This window comes from Camelina sativa, chromosome 20, assembly GCF_030686135.1.
Source record: "Camelina sativa cultivar CO46 ecotype springtype chromosome 20, ASM3068613v1".
In the NCBI taxonomy this organism is placed as follows: domain Eukaryota; kingdom Viridiplantae; phylum Streptophyta; class Magnoliopsida; order Brassicales; family Brassicaceae; genus Camelina; species Camelina sativa.
This window is the reverse complement of record NC_141899.1, coordinates 30,453,316-30,475,542: the sequence shown is the minus strand read 5'-3', so window position 1 is coordinate 30,475,542 and position 22,227 is coordinate 30,453,316. Positions and strand designations below refer to the sequence as shown.

Below are 22,227 nucleotides of genomic sequence, written 5' to 3'. Positions count from 1 at the left end.
TACTTTTTCTTTTCTTCTGTCTGATTTTATGTTACAATAAAGTAAATCCTGGTGAATTTGAAACAACTTGAAACCATATGATTTTTTTACATTTTTTTCCATCTTAATGCGATGTATTTTAACGTTTTCAAAACACGTGAAAATTGGTGGTCACGCTCCTATCATTTTCCACCTAATATCGTTGAGTGTAGAAATAAAAAACAAAAATCAGTGGATCTGATTTTATATATAACAATCATTTATATTTAGAAAAAAAAAATGTAAACTCATTTCTTCGTTGACAAGAAGAAGAAGAAGAAAAAAGAAAAAAACAACTAGTTGTCTAGTTCCATATTGAAGCGTGAAGCCTATATAGTTAATGTATTTGGCTTCTATCTTGCATGCATATACTATTGGCTGCAACCTGCAATGATGGGAATTTCAAAACCACTTCCTAAATTTTCTTGTATCTCGTTTTTTTCCCTATGTATCTCATTATATGCTACTATAACACCAACTTCTTCAGCATCCGTACAAGATGGTTTCATTGAGTGTCTCCAAAGAAACACAAATGTTGGTTTCCCAATTGAGAGAACGTTCTTCACTTCTGAAAGAAACGCTTCCATCTTCATTGAAGTCTTTGAATCAAGGGCTCAAAACCAACGGTTCTTGACCAACTCAATGCCTAAACCGGGGTTCATATTTAAACCGGTTCACGAATCTCACGTCCAAGCTTCCATCATCTGTTCTAAGAAACTTGGAATTCATTTCCTTGTTAGAAGCGGCGGTCACGATTACGAGGGCGTGTCTTATGTCTCACAGATCGAGACACCGTTTATATTGATTGATTTGTCGAAATTGAGACAGATCAATGTTGATATTGAAAACAATAGTGCTTGGGTTCAATCCGGTGCTACGATTGGTGAGCTTTACTACAGGTAATATAATTAAGTCGTTTGATTTTATATATTATAGTTTTCTATACAAATATCACATTTCTAAATTATATAACGAGGTTTATAAGTTTGTAAACCTTGTGTTACACATTAACGTGTAACAAAGTATTCGGTAACAAATTTTTAACTAGTACTTGCAACAAGAGTGAACAATATTTCACTATTGAATCTTTGTTTTGTTGACTGTAGAATTGCAGAAAAGAGCAAGATTCATGGATTCCCTGCAGGTGTGTTCCCGAGCTTAGGCATAGGTGGACATATAACAGGGGGTGCATACGGTTCCTTGATGAGGAAGTATGGTCTTGCTGCAGATAATGTTCTTGACGCAAAGATCGTTGATGTTAATGGTAAATTACTCGACAGAGCCGCGATGGGGGAGGATCTGTTTTGGTCCATTAGAGGAGGCAGTGGAGGGAGTTTTGGGATAATCTTGTCATGGAAGATCAAACTTGTTCCTGTTCCTAAAACCCTAACCGTGTTCACGGTCACGAAAACATTGGAGTAAGATGCAAGTTTCAAGATTCTTTCCAAGTGGCAACGAGTTGCGGACAAGCTTGTGGAAGAGCTCTTCTTACGAGTGTTCTTTAGCGTAGTTGGAAACAATGGAAACAAGACTGTGACGATGGCCTACATAGGTCAGTTTCTTGGCAAGAAAGGCACCTTGCTTGAGGTTATGAAGAAGGGTTTTCCAGAACTAGGGCTAACTCAGATGGATTGTATAGAAATGAGCTGGATAAAATCCATTATTTACAACTCTGGATTCCCAACTAGCCCTCCTCCTCCTGTTGAGATTTTGCTTCAAGCGAAGTCACCGATCGGAAAAGTTTACTTCAAAGCGAAATCAGATTTCGCTAAAGAACCTATTCCTATTGTAGGGCTCAAAGGCATGATGAAGAAGTTGCTTGAAGAAGACGCAGCCTTAGTGATCTGGACTCCCTACGGTGGAATGATGGATAAAATCCCTGAATCAGAGATCCCATTTCCGCATAGGAAAGGAACCATCTTCATGATTCAATATTACAGGAGCTGGTCAGACAGCGAGAAGAGACCAAACAGACGAATCAAATGGATCAGAGAGATGTACAGTTATATGACACCTTATGTCTCAAGCAATCCAAGACAAGCATATGTGAACTACAGAGATCTAGACCTGGGACAGAACAAAAACAATTCAAAGGTTAACTTCATAGAAGCTAAACCATGGGGAGCTAATTACTTTAAAGACAATTTCAACAGATTGGTGAGGATTAAAACAAAGGTTGATCCAGAGAACTTCTTCAGACACGAGCAGAGTATCCCAACTTGGCCCGTTCGAAGCTAAGCACATGATAACCACATCAATATAAAAATAAAGGTAAGAGTACAACATTAACTAGAAGAATCAGACAATGATTATTCTGTATTTCAGAAAATGTTCTACCTATAATATAAAGGCATGCTTGTTGTGACAGAGTGAGGTAAGTTGTTTTATTTCAATTTTCAAGTTTCGAAACATTGCTTCTTCTTATGAGTCACTCAACTGGTTCTTTTGTACCCTTCCTAGACCCAATCATTAATATTGTGCTTAAAGCTAGTTCTTGTTTTCAATCAAGTTGTTAAAAATCTATAATTTCTTTTTGTCAGTGATGGGTCATAAATATCTCAATAACCCATATGTGCTAAGAAGCCAAATTCACGTCTTTTTAACTAAGTCGATTGTGTTTGTTTGTTTTTGTTTATAGTAGATTAGGTTAAATATTCGATTCATGTATAATGTATCTTCTTTATTCTAGGATCTTGACCATTGACATGTATAAATACTTATAATTTTTTGATGAAAGATATGTTGAAAAATATTTAAAGTCTAGTATTTTTATAAACTCTGATTGAGACCTTATCAATTGGTATCAAAGCTATCTCGCTTTTGTTCTGGACCACTTCGTGGTATCAAAAGCAACATTCCATCCACTATCTATCTTGGTTTTGATCCGGACCATTTTTGTGGTATCAATCATTTTTCTCTGTTTGATTCAGACCATGGTTGTGGTATCAAACTCTTTATTTTTCAGTATTTTTAAAAAAAAAACAAAAAACAAAAAAAACTAGCGATATGGTTGTTCTATATGCAATCATGGAAGATGTTGTTACACTTCAACGTGGCCTACATGATGAGATGAAGAAGATGAAGATGGTGAAGAAACATAATAGTGTTTCATCCCATGTGAGCTTTGGTCGTGTTAAGGAGTCTTCGTTTGAAAGAAATGGGAAGCGACCCTTTAACTGTGGACAAGCTGCGATGGAGACGTACATGGACAGAGGAGATGGGAAGAAGCTATCCACGAAGATGCAGGTTCTTTTCTCTAGAAATTTGTGGACAAAGTTATTTTGGAGGGTGGAGTATTGATGGGCCATAGATATCTCAACACCTCATATGTGCTAAGAAGCCAAATTCACGTCTCCTTAACTAAGTCGATTATGTTTGTTGGTTTACGTTTAGAGTAGATTAGGTTAAATCTTTGACTCATGTACATCTTCTTTATTCTAGGATCTTCACCCTTGACATGTATAAATACTTATAATCTTACGATGAAAAAAAATTTAAAGTCTAGTGTTTTTATAAACACTGATTAAGACCTTATCAGTCAGTGGCAAGTTCTCAATTTGAAAAAAAACACACACAATCATTTATAAGTAATTTTTATTCGTTTTGAAATCCCAAATCATAGCATATGCAAAAGAAAAATTATGCTTTTATTGATATGATTGTGAGATTAAATCAAAATTTTATGAAAAGAATTATATATACATACTAGATGGTTACCCGTGTTGTATAGCATGGGAAAATATCTACGTAAAATATACTGTAATTTGTTAGTTATAAATAATAGTAAAAGTTTTATTTGATCTACTTTATACATTTTATAACCTTTTACATTTAATTTACTAGTTTGATACTCTGATTTCAACCCGACTTTGGTACATGATATAATGTTTAAATCCATGAATTATCTAAATTTGGTAAAATCCAAAAAATAAAACAAAACCTGTATTGAAGCGGTCGTGTTTAGAAACCTCGATTTGACTTTTTTATTTTTTTTAACTGTATATACTATATTGAATAAAATATAACATTTGTGATTCCTTAGATTTTAATAAGATATCATTGTATCGATGTGCAGTGCAAAAAATATCTAATAAATTAGGTATAATATTATATATATTTAAATATAAGCAATGTTGTAACTTAGTTTTACAATATATATGTCATTATTAAACGATTTAGAGATGCAAATATTTTATCTTAGTTTTATAAATAAAATTAAGTTTTATAATAGTTATGAATAGTTTTTTTGTTTCCGAAAATTTCTAAAACAATAATTGAAATCTGTTAAATAATTTTGAAAATAATTTTTATTATTTTATAAACCAATATAAATTAGTTATGAAATTAATTAAAATATAATGACATTTTTTGTAATATGTAGTAGGGTTAAACTTCTAACAACATTGGTTAAAATAAGTATATAGAGATGTATGTATGTATGTATGAAGGGGGTTAAACATTTTCAGACACACAAAACACTACAAAGCTAAATTAGCTATTGTCTGACTCGACTTTTCTCTCTCAGACACAAGAATCGAGAAACTCCCACCACTGCTTTTCTCCGACGCCGGCGAAAGAAAAATTTGCAGGCGTCGGGACATATCACGATCTCTTCTTCCTGTTTCCTGTACTCAATACTCTTTCTTCTTTTTAATTATAGTTATGCTTGTGCTTCCTTTATTTTCCTCCCGAACCCCCACCAACAACATGCATCAAATAGCCGCTTGTAAAGCCAAGGAGGTCCACTGTTGGTTGGGGCTTCGCAGCTCCTACCCGCAAACCACCTCCTACCCGGAAATGGTATCCGAAGAACCAGCAACCCTCAGATCTAGGCTCTTGACTCACCAGAAGGAGATCTCAGACCAGGTATGAGCGATGGCAGGAGCAGATCCGTTTGGTCCATCATTGGTGCCTTGCCTGGTGGAGTCGTTGACGGCACACGACGGCCATCTCACCTTGGTTTTGCCCTCGAGTCCCGGAGATCTTGAGATCCCTGTGTCCCCTTCCGATGTCTCCAGCCCCGCAATGAATCCTCACCGAGCATCCTCCCCCGCGACTGAGATGCCTGATCCCCTGAATTAGATGTCGTCTCAACCTGGCCGCCGCATGAGCAATCCTCCGCCTCCATCTGGAAAACTAGGGTATCCACTGACGGATTTACAAAATCTCGGCCCATTAAGGCTTTTGAGCCCATCAACACAAGGTGTCCCACAAGAGCTTACTTCGCTTCTATCCAGGTACGATCGGAACTCCAAGCTTTCCCACTCTAGCCAATCTTTGTGTAGATTTATGGAACTTTTTGTTTGAATACTGCAATTGGACAATGAACTACCTTTGATTCTAGTTTGGTTAAAGTTTCCTTAGACAACCTGCTGTAAGTATCACCTTGGGAGTATGCTTTTGAAGTTAGTAGCTTGAATACAGTCGGCATTATGATCCAATACATACGGAACTGTGGTTACCGATGTGTCTTCAAGCTCCCTTCATTATCTCTTATGCCCTACGAACCATTTAAATTGCAAGTTATCAACTTTTTGAAGTCTCCGCCAAAACATTTGAAGACTAGTGGCATTATGATCCTAAACCTTTGGAGTTGGGGTAACCACAAAAATTTTAAGTGTCTCACAGCTGCTCCAAAAACCGTAACCAAACCTTTTATTACCCTCAACCTGAGCACCATCAACCGTACTCACATCATTGACAAAGCTCTCTCTCGGAGACCCTTGGATATGATTCCCTCTTCAACGTCAAAGAGTCTAATGACCATGACATACATATCATCTGTCAAGTCCCTCAAGGATGTGCTTTCAAGTAACCGTGACCTCACATGTTCCAAACTACCTTTAGGCATTTGTATCACAATTCTCATGGACTACTACTTAATGTCTTATGTTTCTACTTTTATGCTTAAAGCCTGATGCAGCTGTTGCATCAAGTGTTGCATAAAAGACCATTTTCCTTTTCTTCTTTGTCGTTGGGTTTTGGGTGTTATGTTAACCTTCTATTTTTGAATTATCATTACTTCCTTTTCTTTGGGTAGCTAGGTTTTTATCGTTCTCTATATAAGTGTTGCTATTGCTTCTTTGTTATGCAGCTTTTTGATAATTAATCAAACGAAATTATTCTCTGTCCCTTGTCTTGATTCGATTAAGTTCATCAAAACAAGAAGCCTTGTGCAGATTTAATTAGATTCATCTCATGAGAAGTAGGTCCCAAGCAAGGATTCTAACGAGTTCCTTGGTTGAGCTGATCTATCCGGTTCCCACGCTGCGCCAGGTTGGTATCAGAGCTTTGCTACGTTCCAGTTACGATTCCGAGAGCAAAGAAAGTTACACCTCCCACCGAAGCTGAGATCACTCGTCAAGCAATTTTTGATCTCCAAACCCAAATTGCTAACCTCACGTTAGCAATCACGTCTATGAATTCGCGCCAGGTTCCCACACCACGTGAGGAAGTCGTGAAAGAAGAAGATGATGACAAATTTGATGAAAACCTTTTTGCTGGACTGAATCACAATGATAAGCACCATCTTCCTGTGATCGAACACGCCGATGAAGAAGACTTTCGTTGGGAACATGGATTCAAGTCTGAAATTCCAGAATTTCATGGTGGACAAGCTGTAGAGGAGCTGCTTGATTGGATTGTTAATGTGGAGGAGATTCTAGAATTCAAACATGTCCCTCTAGAACGTTGTGTTCTAGTGCTAGCTATGCGATTCCGCAATAGAGCGGCCGCTTGGTGGACACAATTGAAAGCATCTCGAGCTCGATTAGGGAAAAAAAATTGAATCATGGGATAAATTAAAGAAGCAGATGCGCAAGACGTTTCTCCCGTACAACTACGACCACTTGCTGTTTCAGCGTTTGCACAATTTACATCAAGGTCCTCGTTCTGTTGAAGAATATGCCACTGATTTTTTTCTGCTTATCACAAGAGTTGATATCAACGATACAGAACAACAAGTTGTGGCACGTTTTGTTGGTGGATTAAAACAAAAAATTCACCATACAATCAACCTTTTCAATCCTCTTACAGTTGCTGAAGCTCATCAACAAGCACTCACAATTGAAGCACAAATTTGTGGAAATTTTTCAAGTTGGAGTTCTTCACGACCGTTTCGTAATTCTCTGCCTCCAAGTTCTTCAACTTTTGTTTCTGATATTGCAGCACCGAAAGGTGAGCTTGCTATTGTGCCTCAAGACGCATTGCATCCTAATCGCTCGGGCACTCTGCGGTGTTTTTCTTGTGGAGAATCAGGTCATCGGCAGTCTGCTTGTCCAACACGTAATCGTCGAGGTCTGCTAATAGACTCCTGGTGAGGAATCTGCTTCCCAAGAACACACTCGCAAGGTTTTGAAGGAGATGGATCGGACTGATGAAGATCAAGAGACCGAAGATGCAATGGATCCACGAAATGGAAGGTGAAAGGGTGGTTTATGCAGCGGATCGAAGATGAAGAATGGTGAAATGATGCAGCGGATGAAAAGGGGGATTGAAGTGAACTTCCAAGAGAGATGAAAATCTCTTAGACTTCAGGCTCGAATCCAACTTAGATATTACACACTAAGAAGAAAACAAGTTGAGAAGATATTACACACTTCTCAGATCAAACAAGTAAAAGAAAGGTTTTTGATTAAAATGTTTGATGAAAAACAAAGAAGAGATACATGGTCTTTAAATAGGAGAAGGGGAGGACGAGATAGAGGAGAGAAAACCCTAGACAACTTGCAAGTTCAAGTTCAAGCTCATGCAAGATGTCTAGAAAATTACAAAAGCAATAAATGCAAAGTTTGAATGAGAAAGAGATAGAAAATGGGTCAAGGCCTTTGTGGGGAACCTTGGACCACGAATTGGGCTGGCAAAGGGGCTTAAAAATGTTACTTAGGCCTCATTAAAAACCTTGTCAAGAAAACCCAATGGGACAAAACTTGACCAAGGGAAAAAGAGCACCAAAGTAACACTTTATCCTTTACCGAGCACCTTGAGCTGTGAGCAACGTCATAGTGGTTTGAGCCATGTCTTCTTGGTTCTTGTCCAGCTCCTTGAGTAGTCCAGTGATGGCTTGGTTGAACCTCTTGGACCGTGACCTTGTTATAGGACCCGCCGGAACGATTAGTGCTTCCTCCGCTGCTTCCGCTGGTACAAGCTGCTCCTCCGGTGCTTCCTCTGGTTCAAGCTGCTGCTCACGTCCATGTTCGTTGGTTGAGCTTTCCATGGTTTCATCATCCTCTCCCACTTGAAAAGGATTTGACCTCAAATCCGAATTATCTGCACAATAAGGAAGAAGATCAGAAACGTTGAAACTGCCACTAACTTTGTACTTACCTTGGAGGTCGAGTTGGTAGGCATTGTTGTTGATTCTTTTCAGCACTGTGAATGGTCCATCAATCCTCGGCATTAGCTTGGATGCTCGCTCCTCCGGGAAACGCTCCTTCCGAAGATGAACCCACACTTGATCACCCTCATTGAAGATGACTTCTCTACGCCCTTTGTTCGCATATTTCTCATAAAGCTTCGTCCTTGCCTCCAGATTCTCCTTAGCCTTTTTGTGAACCTGTTTAACTAAATCTGCCTTTTTCTTGCCATCAAGACTTGTTCTCACACTCAAAGGTAAAGGCATTAGATCCAAAGGAGAAGTGGGGTTGAACCCATAAACAATTTCAAATGGAGAAAACTTAGTCGCAGAATGCATAGAATGATTATAAGCAAATTCTACATGCGGCAAGCAATCTTCCCAAGTCTTAAGGTTCTTCTTGATAAGCACACGCAACAATGTGGATAAAGTTCTATTGACAACTTCAGTTTGACCATCTGTTTGCGGATGACATGTAGTAGAGAAAAGCAACCTAGTTCCTAGCTTAGACCACAAAGTTTTCCAAAAATAACTAAGGAACTTAGTATCACGGTCAGAAACTATAGTCTTAGGTATGCCATGCAATCGAACAACTTCCCTAAAGAACAAGCTAGCAACATGAGATGCATCATCAGTTTTATGACAAGGAATAAAATGCGCCATTTTAGAAAAGCGATCAACCACCACAAAAATAGAATCCTTACCTGCCCTAGTCCTAGGCAATCCAACCACAAAATCCATAGATATATCAGTCCAAGGATGCAAAGGAATAGGTAAAGGGGTATACAAACCGTGGGATTGAACCTTAGCCTTAGCTTGCTTACAAGTCGCACACCGTTCGCAAAGTCGTTCAACATCTCGTTTCATGTGCGGCCAGTGGAAATGTTCTTGCATCACCTTATAGGTTTTAGCAACTCCAAAGTGACCCATTAGACCACCTCCATGTGCTTCCCTTAAAAACAATTCTCTCAAAGAAGAGTGAGGCACACAAAGTCTATTTTCAAAGAACAAATAACCCTCATGGCGATAATATTTTCCAAAAGCAAACTTCTCACAAGATTGAAATATTTTGCTAAAATCAGAATCATCAGCATACAAGTCCTTTATTTGCTCAAAACCCAACAATCTTGCATCTAAAGAAGTAAGTAAAACATACCTGCGAGATAATGCGTCGGCAACGACATTATCCTTACCTTTTTTGTACTTGATCACATATGGGAAAGTTTCTATGAATTCGACCCACCGCGCATGACGTTTGTTGAGCTTTTGTTGACCCTTGAGGTGCTTAAGAGACTCTTGGTCAGTATGAATGACAAACTCCTTCGGCCAGAGATAGTGTTGCCACGTTTGTAGGGCTCGGACCAAAGCGTAAAGCTCTTTGTCGTAGGTCGGATAATTGAGTGTAGCTCCTCCAAGTTTCTCACTGAAGAAAGCTATGGGCTTATGATCCTGCATCAAAACAGCTCCAATGCCTATCCCTGAGGCATCACACTCAATTTCAAAAGTTTTCATAAAATTTGGAAGAATTAAAACAGGGGAATTAGTGAGCTTCTCTTTCAAAGCCTGGAATGCATTTTCTTGTGCAGCTTCCCATTTGAAACCAATGTCCTTTTTAATCACTTCCGTGAGTGGGGCGGCAATAGTGCTGAAGTTCTTGACAAACCGTCGGTAGAACCCTGCTAGGCCATGAAAACTCCTCACCTCGCTCACATTGGTAGGACTTGGCCAATCTCTGATTGCCTTGACTTTCTCCTCATCAACCTTGATTCCATCTGCACTCACAACAAAGCCTAGGAAAACAAGATTATCTGTGCAAAAGGTGCACTTCTTATAGTTCGCATAAAGTTTTTCCTTGCGAAGCAAATCCAAAACAAGTCTAAGATGCATGACATGATCTTCTAAGTTCTTGCTATAAACCAAAATGTCATCAAAATAGACCACAACAAATACGCCAATATGCTTCCTAAGGACATGATTCATCAATCTCATGAAAGTGCTAGGCGCATTAGTTAAACCAAACGGCATGACTAACCATTCATATAACCCTTGTTTGGTCTTAAAAGCTGTTGTCCACTCATCACCTTCTTTCATACGGATTTGATGATATCCACTTTTAAGATCAATCTTAGAAAAGATGCTAGAACCATGCAATTCATCAAGCATATCATCTAATCTAGGGATAGGATGGCGATACTTAACCGTGATGTTGTTGATGGCTCGGCAGTCCACGCACATTCGCCAACTCCCATCTTTCTTAGGTACTAGCAACACTGGAACGGCACATGGACTCATGCTTTCTCGAATATGTCCTTTGTCCATCAGCTCATTCACTTGTCTTTCAAGCTCCTTGGTTTCGGTTGGGTTGGTGCGGTAAGCTGGTCGGTTTGGTAAAGCGGCTCCCGGCACAAAGTCGATTTGATGCTCGATCCCTCGGATTGGTGGCAGACCAATGGGATTATCCTCCGGAAACACATCATTATATTCTTGCAAAACCAACTCAACTTTACTCGGTAGCACCGGTTCGGGGATAGTAGAACAAGCAAGAGTTTCTTTATAAACAAATAGCAAACTATTATGACTTACCTTGCTCTTACCCTTGTTATCGGTTGGTTCAGTTTGTTTGGCGGTTCGTTGTTTCATGCTAAGCTGATCTAGATAGACCTCATGCGGCGTCATGGGAATGAGAGTCGTCTTGCGGCCATTGTGTTCAAAGGTGTGTCGGTTGGTAAAGCCATCATGGTGAACTTGTCGGTCTGATTGCCATGGACGTCCAAGAAGAATGTGGCTAGCGTCCATCGGAAGTACGTCACACAGGATTTCGTCCTGATACTTACCAATTGAAAGCGGCACCTTGACTTGCTCCTTAACGGACATCTCACCTTTTTCGTTGAGCCATTGAAGCGCATATGGTTTTGGATGTTTGAGCACTTCTAAGCCAAGCTTTTCCACCATAGTCCTGCTTGCAACGTTAGTACAACTTCCACCATCAATAATCAAGCTACATACCTTGTCTTTGACAATACATCGCGTGTGGAACAAGTTTTCCCTTTGCGCTTGCTCCTCTGATTTGGTTAGAACACTCAACGATCTCCTAGCAACAAGCAGCTCTCCTTTAGCTGGGGCTTCCAAACCCTCTTCCACAGAGTTGTTTTCCGAACACTCTTCATCAGACTCTACCTCGCCATTATCTTTAAGAACCATGATCTTTTTGTTGACACATTCGCTTGCGTAATGCCCAAGTCCTTGACACTTAAAGCAACGAATATCCCTTGTCGTCGTGATCACTTCCTTACCCTTTCCTTTCGGGTCTGACTCAAATGGCTTTGGCTTGACGAATGGCTTGTAGTCCTTCCGGTAGCCGGTCTTGTCCTCCTTTTGATAACTTGACTTACCTGAGCTGTAGCTGGTCTTAGCGGAGCTGTAGCTGGATCGAGAGTTCTTCCTCTTGATTTGCTGTTCGAACATGACTGCTTTGTGAAGCATCTCCTCAATTTCCACATAATGCTGGGTTTCTAGACGGTCTTGGATTTCGCGGTTGAGACCTCCCATGAATCGCGACATCATAGTTTCTCCATCTTCATGAACATCAGCTCTTAGCAATAGGGTTTCCATTTCCTTGAAGTACTCTTCGACAGTCTTGCTTCCTTGAACTAAGTTCCTCAAACGTTGATGAAGATCGTGGTGATAATAACTCGGCACAAATCTCCTTCGCATGACGGTTTTCAGCTGGTTCCATGTATCGATCGGCATGTCTCCGGTACGTCTGCGGCTGGTAACAAGTTGATCCCACCAACTTAGAGCATAGTCGTAGAACTCGGTTGCGGCAAGTTTAACTTTGTTGACCTCGGTGACCTCTTGACAAACAAACACTAACTCGATTTTCTGTTCCCACTCCAAGTAGGTATCCGGGTTGCTGGTTCCGTGAAAGGCTGGGATCTTGCACTTAAGACCTCCTAATGGATCTCTTGGTACTGGACGTTCACGTCGATGCCTCCGCTGACTGCTGTATGAAGAACCGTGGCTATAGTACTGCCTGGTTTCGTCGTCTTGCCTTGGTCCCTCCTGGTTCTGCCTTTGACGCTGATTTGCTTCCGGGTTTGGTTGATTCAAGTGTAGAGTGCCAAGTCTAGCATCAAGCATGGTTGTCATGGCTGCGGTGACTGACTTAAGGATCTTCCTTTCAAGACTAGATGTAGATGACTCTTCCTCTTCTGATGTCACCATGGTACCTGAAAAGAAAAACAAAGATCCACCAGTAAATAGTTCTAAAAACACGTAAATGAAAACAGATCTGGGAAAATTATGAAAACGAATCCAAAAATTCTCAAATTAATTTTCAAAAATACTAGACTCGTTCCTGGTTCTAAAACAGTTGAGTTTATAATTTTTGAACGAGTAAAACATTTAATAAAATTCTCGCAAGATGAACGACAGATCTGAAAATAAAAGAAAGTGACGATTGGAATTCAAAACCTGATTGCATAGTGGTTGCTCTGATACCACATGATAGACTCCTGGTGAGGAATCTGCTTCCCAAGAACACACTCGCAAGGTTTTGAAGGAGATGGATCGGACTGATGAAGATCAAGAGACCGAAGATGCAATGGATCCACGAAATGGAAGGTGAAAGGGTGGTTTATGCAGCGGATCGAAGATGAAGAATGGTGAAATGATGCAGCGGATGAAAAGGGGGATTGAAGTGAACTTCCAAGAGAGATGAAAATCTCTTAGACTTCAGGCTCGAATCCAACTTAGATATTACACACTAAGAAGAAAACAAGTTGAGAAGATATTACACACTTCTCAGATCAAACAAGTAAAAGAAAGGTTTTTGATTAAAATGTTTGATGAAAAACAAAGAAGAGATACATGGTCTTTAAATAGGAGAAGGGGAGGACGAGATAGAGGAGAGAAAACCCTAGACAACTTGCAAGTTCAAGTTCAAGCTCATGCAAGATGTCTAGAAAATTACAAAAGCAATAAATGCAAAGTTTGAATGAGAAAGAGATAGAAAATGGGCCAAGGCCTTTGTGGGGAACCTTGGACCACGAATTGGGCTGGCAAAGGGGCTTAAAAATGTTACTTAGGCCTCATTAAAAACCTTGTCAAGAAAACCCAATGGGACAAAACTTGACCAAGGGAAAAAGAGCACCAAAGTAACACTTTATCCTTTACCGAGCACCTTGAGCTGTGAGCAACGTCATAGTGGTTTGAGCCATGTCTTCTTGGTTCTTGTCCAGCTCCTTGAGTAGTCCAGTGATGGCTTGGTTGAACCTCTTGGACCGTGACCTTGTTATAGGACCCGCCGGAACGATTAGTGCTTCCTCCGCTGCTTCCGCTGGTACAAGCTGCTCCTCCGGTGCTTCCTCTGGTTCAAGCTGCTGCTCACGTCCATGTTCGTTGGTTGAGCTTTCCATGGTTTCATCACCTGTGATATTGTCTGTGTCAGACGTCGTGTCACCTCCTGTTTCAGTCATTGTACCATCTTCCGTCTCAGTTGTTGTCCCAAATGCATTTACTACATTGCTTCATGAGTTTGTTGATGTTTTTCCTGAAGACTTACCTACAGGTTTGCCTCCTTTACGTGATATCCAACATCGGATTGATTTGGTTCCTGATGCGTTTCTTCCTAATATACCACACTACCGTATGAGTCCAAATGAACACGAAGAGTTACGGCGGCAAGTTGAAGAGTTAATTACAAAAGGATTTTTGCGTGAGAGTTTGAGCTCCTGTGCAGTCCCTGCGTTACTCATTCCGAAGAAAGATGGCTCTTGGAGAATGTGTGTTGATAGTCGTGCTATTAATAAGATTACAGTGCGTTACCGATTTCTTATCCCACGTTTAGATGATTTGTTGGATCAAATTGGTATGGCAATTTGGGTTGGCTTGAAATCTGACGATATTTGAGAACTTGTCGGTTTGATTCGGTGTTTTCGAAGCTTGACCTGAAAAGTGAATATCACCAAATTCGCATTCGTCCCGGTGACGAATGGAAGACTGCCTTTAAAACGCGTGAGGGTTTGTTTGAGTGGTTGGTTATACCATTTGGGTTGTCTAATGCACCCAGTACATTCATGCGTGTTATGAACCAAGCTCTTCGCCCTTTCATTGGTAAATTCGTTGTGGTTTATTTTGATAAAATTCTGATTTTTAGCCTCTCCGTGGAAGCTCACTTGGAGAATTTATGTGAGGTGCTTCTTGTTCTACGTCGAGATAAGTTGTTCGCCACTTTAAAAAAATGTGAGTTTGGTGCTTCTGAGGTGCATTTTCTAGGATAAATCGTTTCAGTTCAGGGCCTTGCAGTTGATCCTAATAAGGTTTCCGCTATTCAATCTTGGCCACTACCAAAGACGCTTTCAGAAACTCGAAGTTTCCATGGTTTAGCATCTTTTTACCGTTGTTTTGTGCCTCAATTTAGTAGTCTCATGGCTCCAATCACAGATTGTATACGAGCTGGTACTTTTGTATGGACTCCCGAAGCTACACAAGCCTTTGACGTGATTCGCAAGAAGCTTAGTTCGGCTCCAATTTTGGCTCTTCCCGATTTCAGTATCATCTTCGAATTGCATTGTGATGCATCAAAGTCTGGGATTGGTGCAGTTTTGAGCCAGCGTAATAGGCCAATTGCTTATTTCAGTGAAAAATTGGCTGGTGCGAGATCTCGTTATAGCACTTATGATGTGGAATTTTATGCTGTTGTTCAGGCCATTAAGCATTGGCGGTATTACTTGTTCCATAAGGAGTTAGTTTTATACACCGACCATGACGCACTCAAACACCTTAACAGCCAAGAAAAAGTTTCATCTCAACATGCTTCTTGGATTGCTTATTTGCAACAGTTTACTTTCGTTATTAAACACACTTCTGGTGTCTCCAATCGCGTTGCAGATGCTTTAAATTGTCGTCATTCCATTCTCGCTGTTCTACATGTTTCGGTTCTGGGATTTAGCTCGTTTGCTGATCTTTATCTCACAGATGATTTTTTTGGTCGTATTTGGAATGATGTGGAAGCTGGTTTGAATTCTGATTATACGCTTCATGAGGGGTTCTTGTTTCATGGTTCACGTTTATGTATCCCGGAATGTAGCCTTCGGCTTCAACTCATTACGCAATTACATAATGAAGGACATGTTGGTCGTGACCGCACTCTTTCTTTGGTGTCTACCTCTTATTTTTGGCCTTCACTACGTCGTGATGTCGAACGTTTAGTCGAACGTTGTGTCATATGTCAACGATCCAAGGGACATTCTAGTAATGCTGGTTTGTACTTACCTTTGCCTATTCCGACGCAGCCGTGGACTGATATAAGTATGGATTTTGTTTGTTATGGGTCTCCCTCGTACTCAAAGGGGTTCTGATTATATCTTTGTGGTTGTTGATCGTTTTTCCAAAATTGTGCATTTTATCCCTTGCAAACGAACAACAGAGGCTGTTCAGGTTGCCACTCTTTTCTTCCGAGAGGTCTATCGTTTACATGGCTTGCCAACATCTATTGTCTCTGATAGGGACTCACGTTTTCTGAGTCATTTTTGGCGATCGTTATGGAAACTCTTGGATACAAGTCTAGATATGAGTTCAGCTTATCATCCTCAAACTGATGGCCAAACCGAAGTCACAAATCGTTCTTTAAGAAACCTTTTACTTTGTTTGGTTGGTGATTCAATCAAATCATGGGATTCAAAGCTCCCTCAAGCTGAATTTGCTCACAATCATGCATGTAATCGTAGTTCTGGCTTCAGCCCATTTCAGGTTATTTATGGCATTGTTCCTCGTGGTCCAGTTGATCTCTCCAATCTTCCAGATCGTTCGCGTCTTCATGGTGTTGCCTCAGATTTTGTTGAAAATATTGTTCAAATACATGAAGACACAAAGGCCAACCTTGATGCTTCCTCCGTCAAGTATAAAACTGCTGCAGATGCTCATCGTCGCCGTTTGATATTTCAAGTGGGTGATCTCGTTTGGGCAGTTCTAACTAAAGACAGAATGCCTGCACGTGCCTACAATAAGTTAAAAGCGAAAAAGATCGGCCCTCTTGAAGTTCTTGAATGAATCAATGATAATGCTTACCGACTTTGTCTACCTAATGGTATCAACACTTCAGATGTTTTTAATGTTCGTTACCTCTCTCGTTATGCTCCTCCAGATCCGTCTTCTGATTCGAGGTCGAATCTTTCCAACCCGGTGGGACCTGATGCAGCTGCTGCATCAAGTGTTGCATAAAAGACCATTTTCCTTTTCTTCTTTGTCGTTGGGTTTTGGGTGTTATGTTTAACTTCTATTTTTGAATTATCATTACTTCCTTTGCTTTGGGTAGCTAGGTTTTTATCGTTCTCTATATAAGTGTTGCTATTGCTTATTTGTTATGCAGCTTTTTGATAATTAATAAAACGAGATTATTCTCTGTCCCTTGTCTTGATTCGATTAAGTTCATCAAAACAAGAAGCCTTGTGCAGATTTGATTAGATTCATCTCACGAGAAGCAGGTTCCAAGCGAGGATTCTAATGAGTTCCTTGGTTGAGCTGATCTATCCGGTTCCCACGCTGCGCCAAAGCCCTTCTTTGTAACCTTTTAAACCTTGGGGCTTTGATCCCCCTTCTTGTATGTGATTTGTTTTGAATGAATGAATCCATATGTTTAAACAAAAAAAAAAGAAAAAAAACTAAATTAGCTAATACTGATATATATAATAACCGAATAACAACCGAACTAACCAAACGATATCGTCCGGATAAACCGAAGTCGGAGGCTTAGACCAGGCTTTTCCCCTCGCTCTCTCAAGGGGCTTTAAATTTGTCTTTTTTTTTGTTGCTTTAAACATATCCCATTCATGGACCAGTATTGCTTCAAAGACCGGCAACTCTCTCAAGTTGGGTTAGTAGGATTCATTTCTTTTGAAACTTTTTCCTTAAAGAATCCATTTTACCGAGTCTTAATTCGGTAAATAAAAAGTTAGAGAAAAAGACCTATTCTAGGGTAATTAAATTTGTTTGGCCGGGCCTGCCGTTAATCTGTACGAATTTTTTTGACTTGAATGCATTTTTTCGTCAACTTACAATTTTTCCATAACAAAAAGCTAAAACAAAGTCAACATTTTCAAGTTATGACGAAAAAATTTCGCGTCAATGTCATAACAGAATCGTTTGACCACGGAACCTGTCAAATAATGTAAACATAGCCCGCCGAGTCGTCTTTACGCAACGCCGGTCGTATCATGAAAAATTAATCGTCATTACTCATTAGTGTTAACTAAAGCACGTTAGTCTTGACTAATTTTAACGGGTCTTCTTTCGATCACAATGATTAAATGAATCTTATTTTGATAAGTCTTTATAAAGTGTATATATATATATACACACATTTTTCTTCATTGACACTAAAACACATCCATTTCCATCTTGAAGTCTAATTGTGTGTTCTGCTTTCTCTCTTGCAAAACCTTTTTAGCTTCAAGGATGGGAATTTCAAAGCCACTCCCTACAATTTCTTGTATATCATTTTTAGTCTTATATTTTTCATTCTATTGCATAACACCAACCTCTTCTTCATCAGCCTCCCTGCAAGATGAATTCATCAGCTGTGTCAAAACAAACACGCATGTTGATTTCCCACTCGAGACAACGCTCTTTGCTCCCGCGAAAAACGTCTCTATGTTCGACCAAGTCCTCGAATCGACGGCTCAGAATCTCCGGTTCTTGGCAAAATCTATGCCTAAACCGGGGTTCATATTCAGGCCGGTTCATGAGTCTCAAGTCCAAGCTTCCATCATCTGTTCCAAGAAACTCGGGATTCATTTCCGTGTTCGTAGCGGTGGCCATGATTTTGAGGCCATGTCTTTTGTTTCGCGGATTGAAAGACCGTTTATATTGATAGATTTTTCGAAACTGAGACAAATCGATGTTGATATTGAAGACAATAGTACTTGGGTTCAAGCTGGTGCTACGCTTGGAGAGCTTTACTACAGGTAATACAATTGGCTAATAAACGCATAATATGATATCTTTCGATGTACAATCATGTGATATATTTAATATCTCTCTAGTTTGAATTTATACTCTTTTCTTAATGTCAACGTAACTCTCCAAACGAAATATTTTTTGTTTAAAATGCTAAAAGATTACAGAATAAGCTGTCAAACAGATATGTTTGGCCGCACAATAGACCAAAACTGTCGTTGTCTGCATCTACAACTTGTATGATATTGACAAAGGCCATCATCAAGCAATTCAATTATTTATTTAATTAATTGAAAATTATTCTCTATATATATATTTACAAGAAAAATACATGTTCATATTACAAAAATACTTATACTTAACAACTAACTAGAATTATTTACGAAACAGATATATTTATAACCAAATATATTATGCTTTTCAGTTTCATTTTTATCAAATAAGAAATAAGCTAATTAGCCGAGGCATGCATGAGAACAAGAGTTTGCTAGTAGGCCGGCCTATGGCATTATGGCATAAGCCGAATAAATTATTGCTGGTCCGAAATCCACGGGCCATAGTGGATTTTGTGTTTAACTCTTTGTATGTATTTATTTATTTTTAAACAAAATTATTTGTTCATATTATTTCCGCTTAGCTTATTATTAATTAACGTTACCCTTTTTACTTATAACTGCAGAATTGCAGAGAAGAGCAAGATCCATGGATTTCCCGCGGGTTTATGCACGAGCGTAGGCATAGGTGGGTATATGACAGGCGGTGGATACGGTTCCTTGATGAGGAAGTATGGTCTTGCGGGAGACAATGTTCTAGACGTGAAGATGGTTGATGCTAATGGTAAATTACTCAACAGAACCTCGATGGGTGAGGATCTATTTTGGGCCCTTAGAGGAGGCGGTGGAGCTAGTTTTGGTATAGTTCTAGCATGGAAGATCAAGCTTGTTCCTGTTCCTGAGACCCTAACCATGTTCACCGTTACCAAAACGCCAAAACAAGACCCAGGGATGAAGATTATTTCAAAGTGGCAACGAATTGCATCCAATGTTATGGAAGAGCTACACATCCGAGTTGAATTTACTGCCGTTGGAAACAAAGGAAACAGGACTGTGATGATGTCCTACAAAGGTCAGTTTCTTGGCGAGAAAGTCACCTTGATGAAGGTTATGAATAAGGTTTTTCCAGAACTAGGGTTAACTCTGGAGGATTGTACCGAAATGAGCTGGATTGAGTCCGCCCTTCGCAATGGTGGATTTGCAAATGGTTCTTCTATTGATATTTTGCTTCAGCTCCAGTCTCCTTTAGGGAAAAATTACTTCAAAGCCAAGTCTGATTTCGTTAAAGAACCTATCTCTCCTTTAGGACTCAAAGGAATGTTCAAAAGATTGATTAAAGAAGACACACCGTTTCTGAATTGGACTCCTTACGGTGGTATGATGGCGAGAATCCCTGAATCTGAGATCCCATTTCCGCATAGAAACGGAATCCTCTTCAAGATTCTCTATCAAACGAACTGGCCAGAGAATGACAAGAGACCGAGTAGACACATCAACTGGATCAGAGAGTTGTACAGTTACATGGCGCCTTATGTCTCAAGTAATCCAAGACAAGCATATGTCAACTACAGAGATCTAGACCTGGGACAGAACATGAACAACGCAAAGGTTAACTCCATAGAAGCTAAAACTTGGGGAGCTAAGTACTTCAAAGACAATTACAACAGACTGGTGAAGATTAAAACAAAGGTTGATCCAGATAACTTCTTCAGATACGAGCAGAGCATTCCACCTATGGTGTAACGATCGACAACTTTATCAATAAAATAAGAATAAACTAGAAGAAATCAAATAATTATTCTTGTGTATTTCTCAAATTGTTGTACCAAAAATAATCAAGTCATGCATGAGAAATAAAAGTGTTCCTCGAAATATATTTTTTATTAAAATCACAAGATATTTGGTGAAAGAAGACGCCATACTCTCGCTTTCAAAAACATATATCTTTGAGAAATGTAACCATAAAAGAGAGGAGCAAAAGTTTCCGAAGAGAAAACGGAAATGTACTACAAAAATATATATATAATAAAGTAACTTTTTATATATTTGAATTTGTTCATCGGTGGAGAACTTTGAATGATGGAATCAGTAATAAAAATATATTGTTTACCTCATAACTGAAATTTGTCGAGAAAAGATGATTTGAATAGTTGTGTAGGAATTTAGGATTAGACTAGAGGAACCAACATTTTCGTACGCAATTTAACATATAATGTATTGGTTTGGAGTCAGTCTAAAGTTGGTCTGGAATATATGGGAAACTATATCATTACTGGAAAAAAGTGGATTATATTGGTTCGATTTTAGTCTGATGTGGAGTGGACTATACTGTACAACAATTGAAAGACCTAATTTTGATTCAGCAAGTCTTCGCCGTCAGTTTTTTTGGCTGGTTTTTAGTGTTGTGTCATATTCGTCAGATTTTGTATGTTTCGTCAATTTGTATATATGATGATCATTTCATTTGCTTCTTTCATAAAGTCTTGTAAAATATTTACCAAAGGACAAGACTGTTAAATAGCCACCTTTCTCATTTTATATATTTTAATCAACTTGTGAATTTTCTAATGATAATTTAGTTATATTGTCACTGTCATTCAACCATAATAATAATTTTAATCGTTGATGTACGACCACCAATAGTCGAAATTAAGAGAGCTATCTTTGAGATTAACCAATTCTTTTTGGGAGAGAGAGAGACTTGAAAAGTGTATTTCAGATCCAACTTTTCTTCTTCTTATTCTTCTCCCTAACCTCGTAGTATACGATCATGGACTCTGAGAGAGTGTCACTACCATCGATCCACAAGCATCTTATGATGGTGTTCTATGTGAGGACAACAAGCGTTGCTACGCATACACCCGTCCAATATGTCTTCAATCCTTCTATAGTTGTATTGATTGTGATTTTTTTCTCCACCAAAACCGCGCTAAATCTCCTAGAAGAAAATGGATGTGCTACACAATGAGCATCTAACTCTAGCTAGTTACAAACAAGGCCTTCTTTATTTGTGATGTTTGTCATAGAAATTCCAACGGTTTCTTTTATCATGATGGAAACAAGGTGTTCGATGTTTGGTGCGGTTCAATTTCTGAGCCATTTTTCCACCCAAGTCATCCCCATCACCCCTTATATTGCACTTTACCAAATGAAAGAAGACAATGGAATTGTTGCAATGAGTATTCATTTGATATGCTTAGATGAATTAAAGATGATTGCGGATATTCCTTGGATTTTGGATGTGCTACATTACCAAAAGTGGTAAAGCATAGAGTTGAGGATCAGCCTCTCATACTATGTGTTGGATAATTCCAAGACTTGAAGAGCAAGCTATTTCTTGAGTAAGAAGATTCTAGAAATAGGGAAATAGAAATAATGAAATAGAAATAATGAAAAAAATAGGAATCACAAATAAGGGCGTTCTCCAAATAAGTTTGTGTAAACTTAATAGACTAAGGAGTAGCTTAGTTCTATAAATACAAAATTTATGGAGAGATGTTCCACAAGACTTAGAGAAAGATTTAGTTTTGAGAGAATTTCTAAATCAATAAAGAAAATGTGTTCTTTATATCTTCTAAGTTCTAGCAAGATTTTTACTTTGACTATGCTATGGCGAAAAAGCAAGTGGTAAATACTGGTGTGACATTTGTGAGAAAGTAACCAATCCAAAGATATGGTTTTACACATGTAATGACCACTGAGCTAGTTTGCATTTGGAGTGTGTGTTAGGAGACTTTACAGGGATCATGCCAAGAAGCATAATAAAGGTTACGGACGAATCATTTGAGGTGGTTCTCAATAATAGTGTATCTCGCCCATTTTGCATTACGTGCAACTCTCGTTGTA

General features: G+C 39.1%; 3 protein-coding genes across 5 annotated transcripts; all 3 read left to right on the top strand.

The window, feature by feature from the left end:
• Positions 1 to 224: 224 nt before the first annotated feature.
• Positions 225 to 2,557, top strand: LOC104771602 (berberine bridge enzyme-like 25). Of its 2 annotated transcripts, none has more exons than XM_087503511.1 (2): positions 225 to 917; positions 1,125 to 2,557. In XM_087503511.1, exons 1-2 carry the CDS (start codon positions 409 to 411, stop codon positions 1,438 to 1,440), a joined length of 825 nt encoding a protein of 274 aa, XP_087359637.1. In that variant the 5' UTR covers positions 225 to 408; the 3' UTR covers positions 1,441 to 2,557. The 2 variants fall into 2 exon arrangements, with proteins under 2 accessions (XP_087359637.1, XP_010494453.2); XM_010496151.2 differs by having other exon boundaries at positions 279 to 917.
• Positions 2,558 to 6,830: 4,273 nt separating this feature from the next.
• LOC147919646 (uncharacterized) lies at positions 6,831 to 7,337 on the top strand. The gene has a single exon (XM_087504034.1). The coding sequence runs from the start codon at positions 6,831 to 6,833 to the stop codon at positions 7,335 to 7,337; it is 507 nt and encodes a 168-aa protein (XP_087360160.1).
• A 10,315-nt stretch (positions 7,338 to 17,652) lies between these two features.
• Positions 17,653 to 20,253, top strand: LOC104771601 (berberine bridge enzyme-like 24). Of its 2 annotated transcripts, none has more exons than XM_010496149.2 (2): positions 17,653 to 18,336; positions 19,008 to 20,253. In XM_010496149.2, exons 1-2 carry the CDS (start codon positions 17,828 to 17,830, stop codon positions 20,122 to 20,124), a joined length of 1,626 nt encoding a protein of 541 aa, XP_010494451.1. In that variant the 5' UTR covers positions 17,653 to 17,827; the 3' UTR covers positions 20,125 to 20,253. The 2 variants fall into 2 exon arrangements, with proteins under 2 accessions (XP_010494451.1, XP_087359488.1); XM_087503362.1 differs by lacking the exon at positions 17,653 to 18,336 and adding an exon at positions 18,635 to 18,910.
• The last annotated feature ends 1,974 nt before the right edge of the window (positions 20,254 to 22,227 follow it).

What these genes read in the sequence shown, in the direction of transcription:
- LOC104771601 (XM_010496149.2), top strand. Translation starts at nt 17,828, where the DNA reads ATGGGAATTTCAAAGCCACTCCCTACAATTTCTTGTATATCATTTTTA. An exon ending in CTTGGAGAGCTTTACTACAG is followed by an intron (nt 18,337 to 19,007) that starts GTAATACAATTG and finishes TTATAACTGCAG; the next exon opens with AATTGCAGAGAAGAGCAAGA.
- LOC104771602 (XM_087503511.1), top strand. Translation starts at nt 409, where the DNA reads ATGATGGGAATTTCAAAACCACTTCCTAAATTTTCTTGTATCTCGTTT. An exon ending in ATTGGTGAGCTTTACTACAG is followed by an intron (nt 918 to 1,124) that starts GTAATATAATTA and finishes TGTTGACTGTAG; the next exon opens with AATTGCAGAAAAGAGCAAGA.
- LOC147919646 (XM_087504034.1), top strand. Translation starts at nt 6,831, where the DNA reads ATGCGCAAGACGTTTCTCCCGTACAACTACGACCACTTGCTGTTTCAG.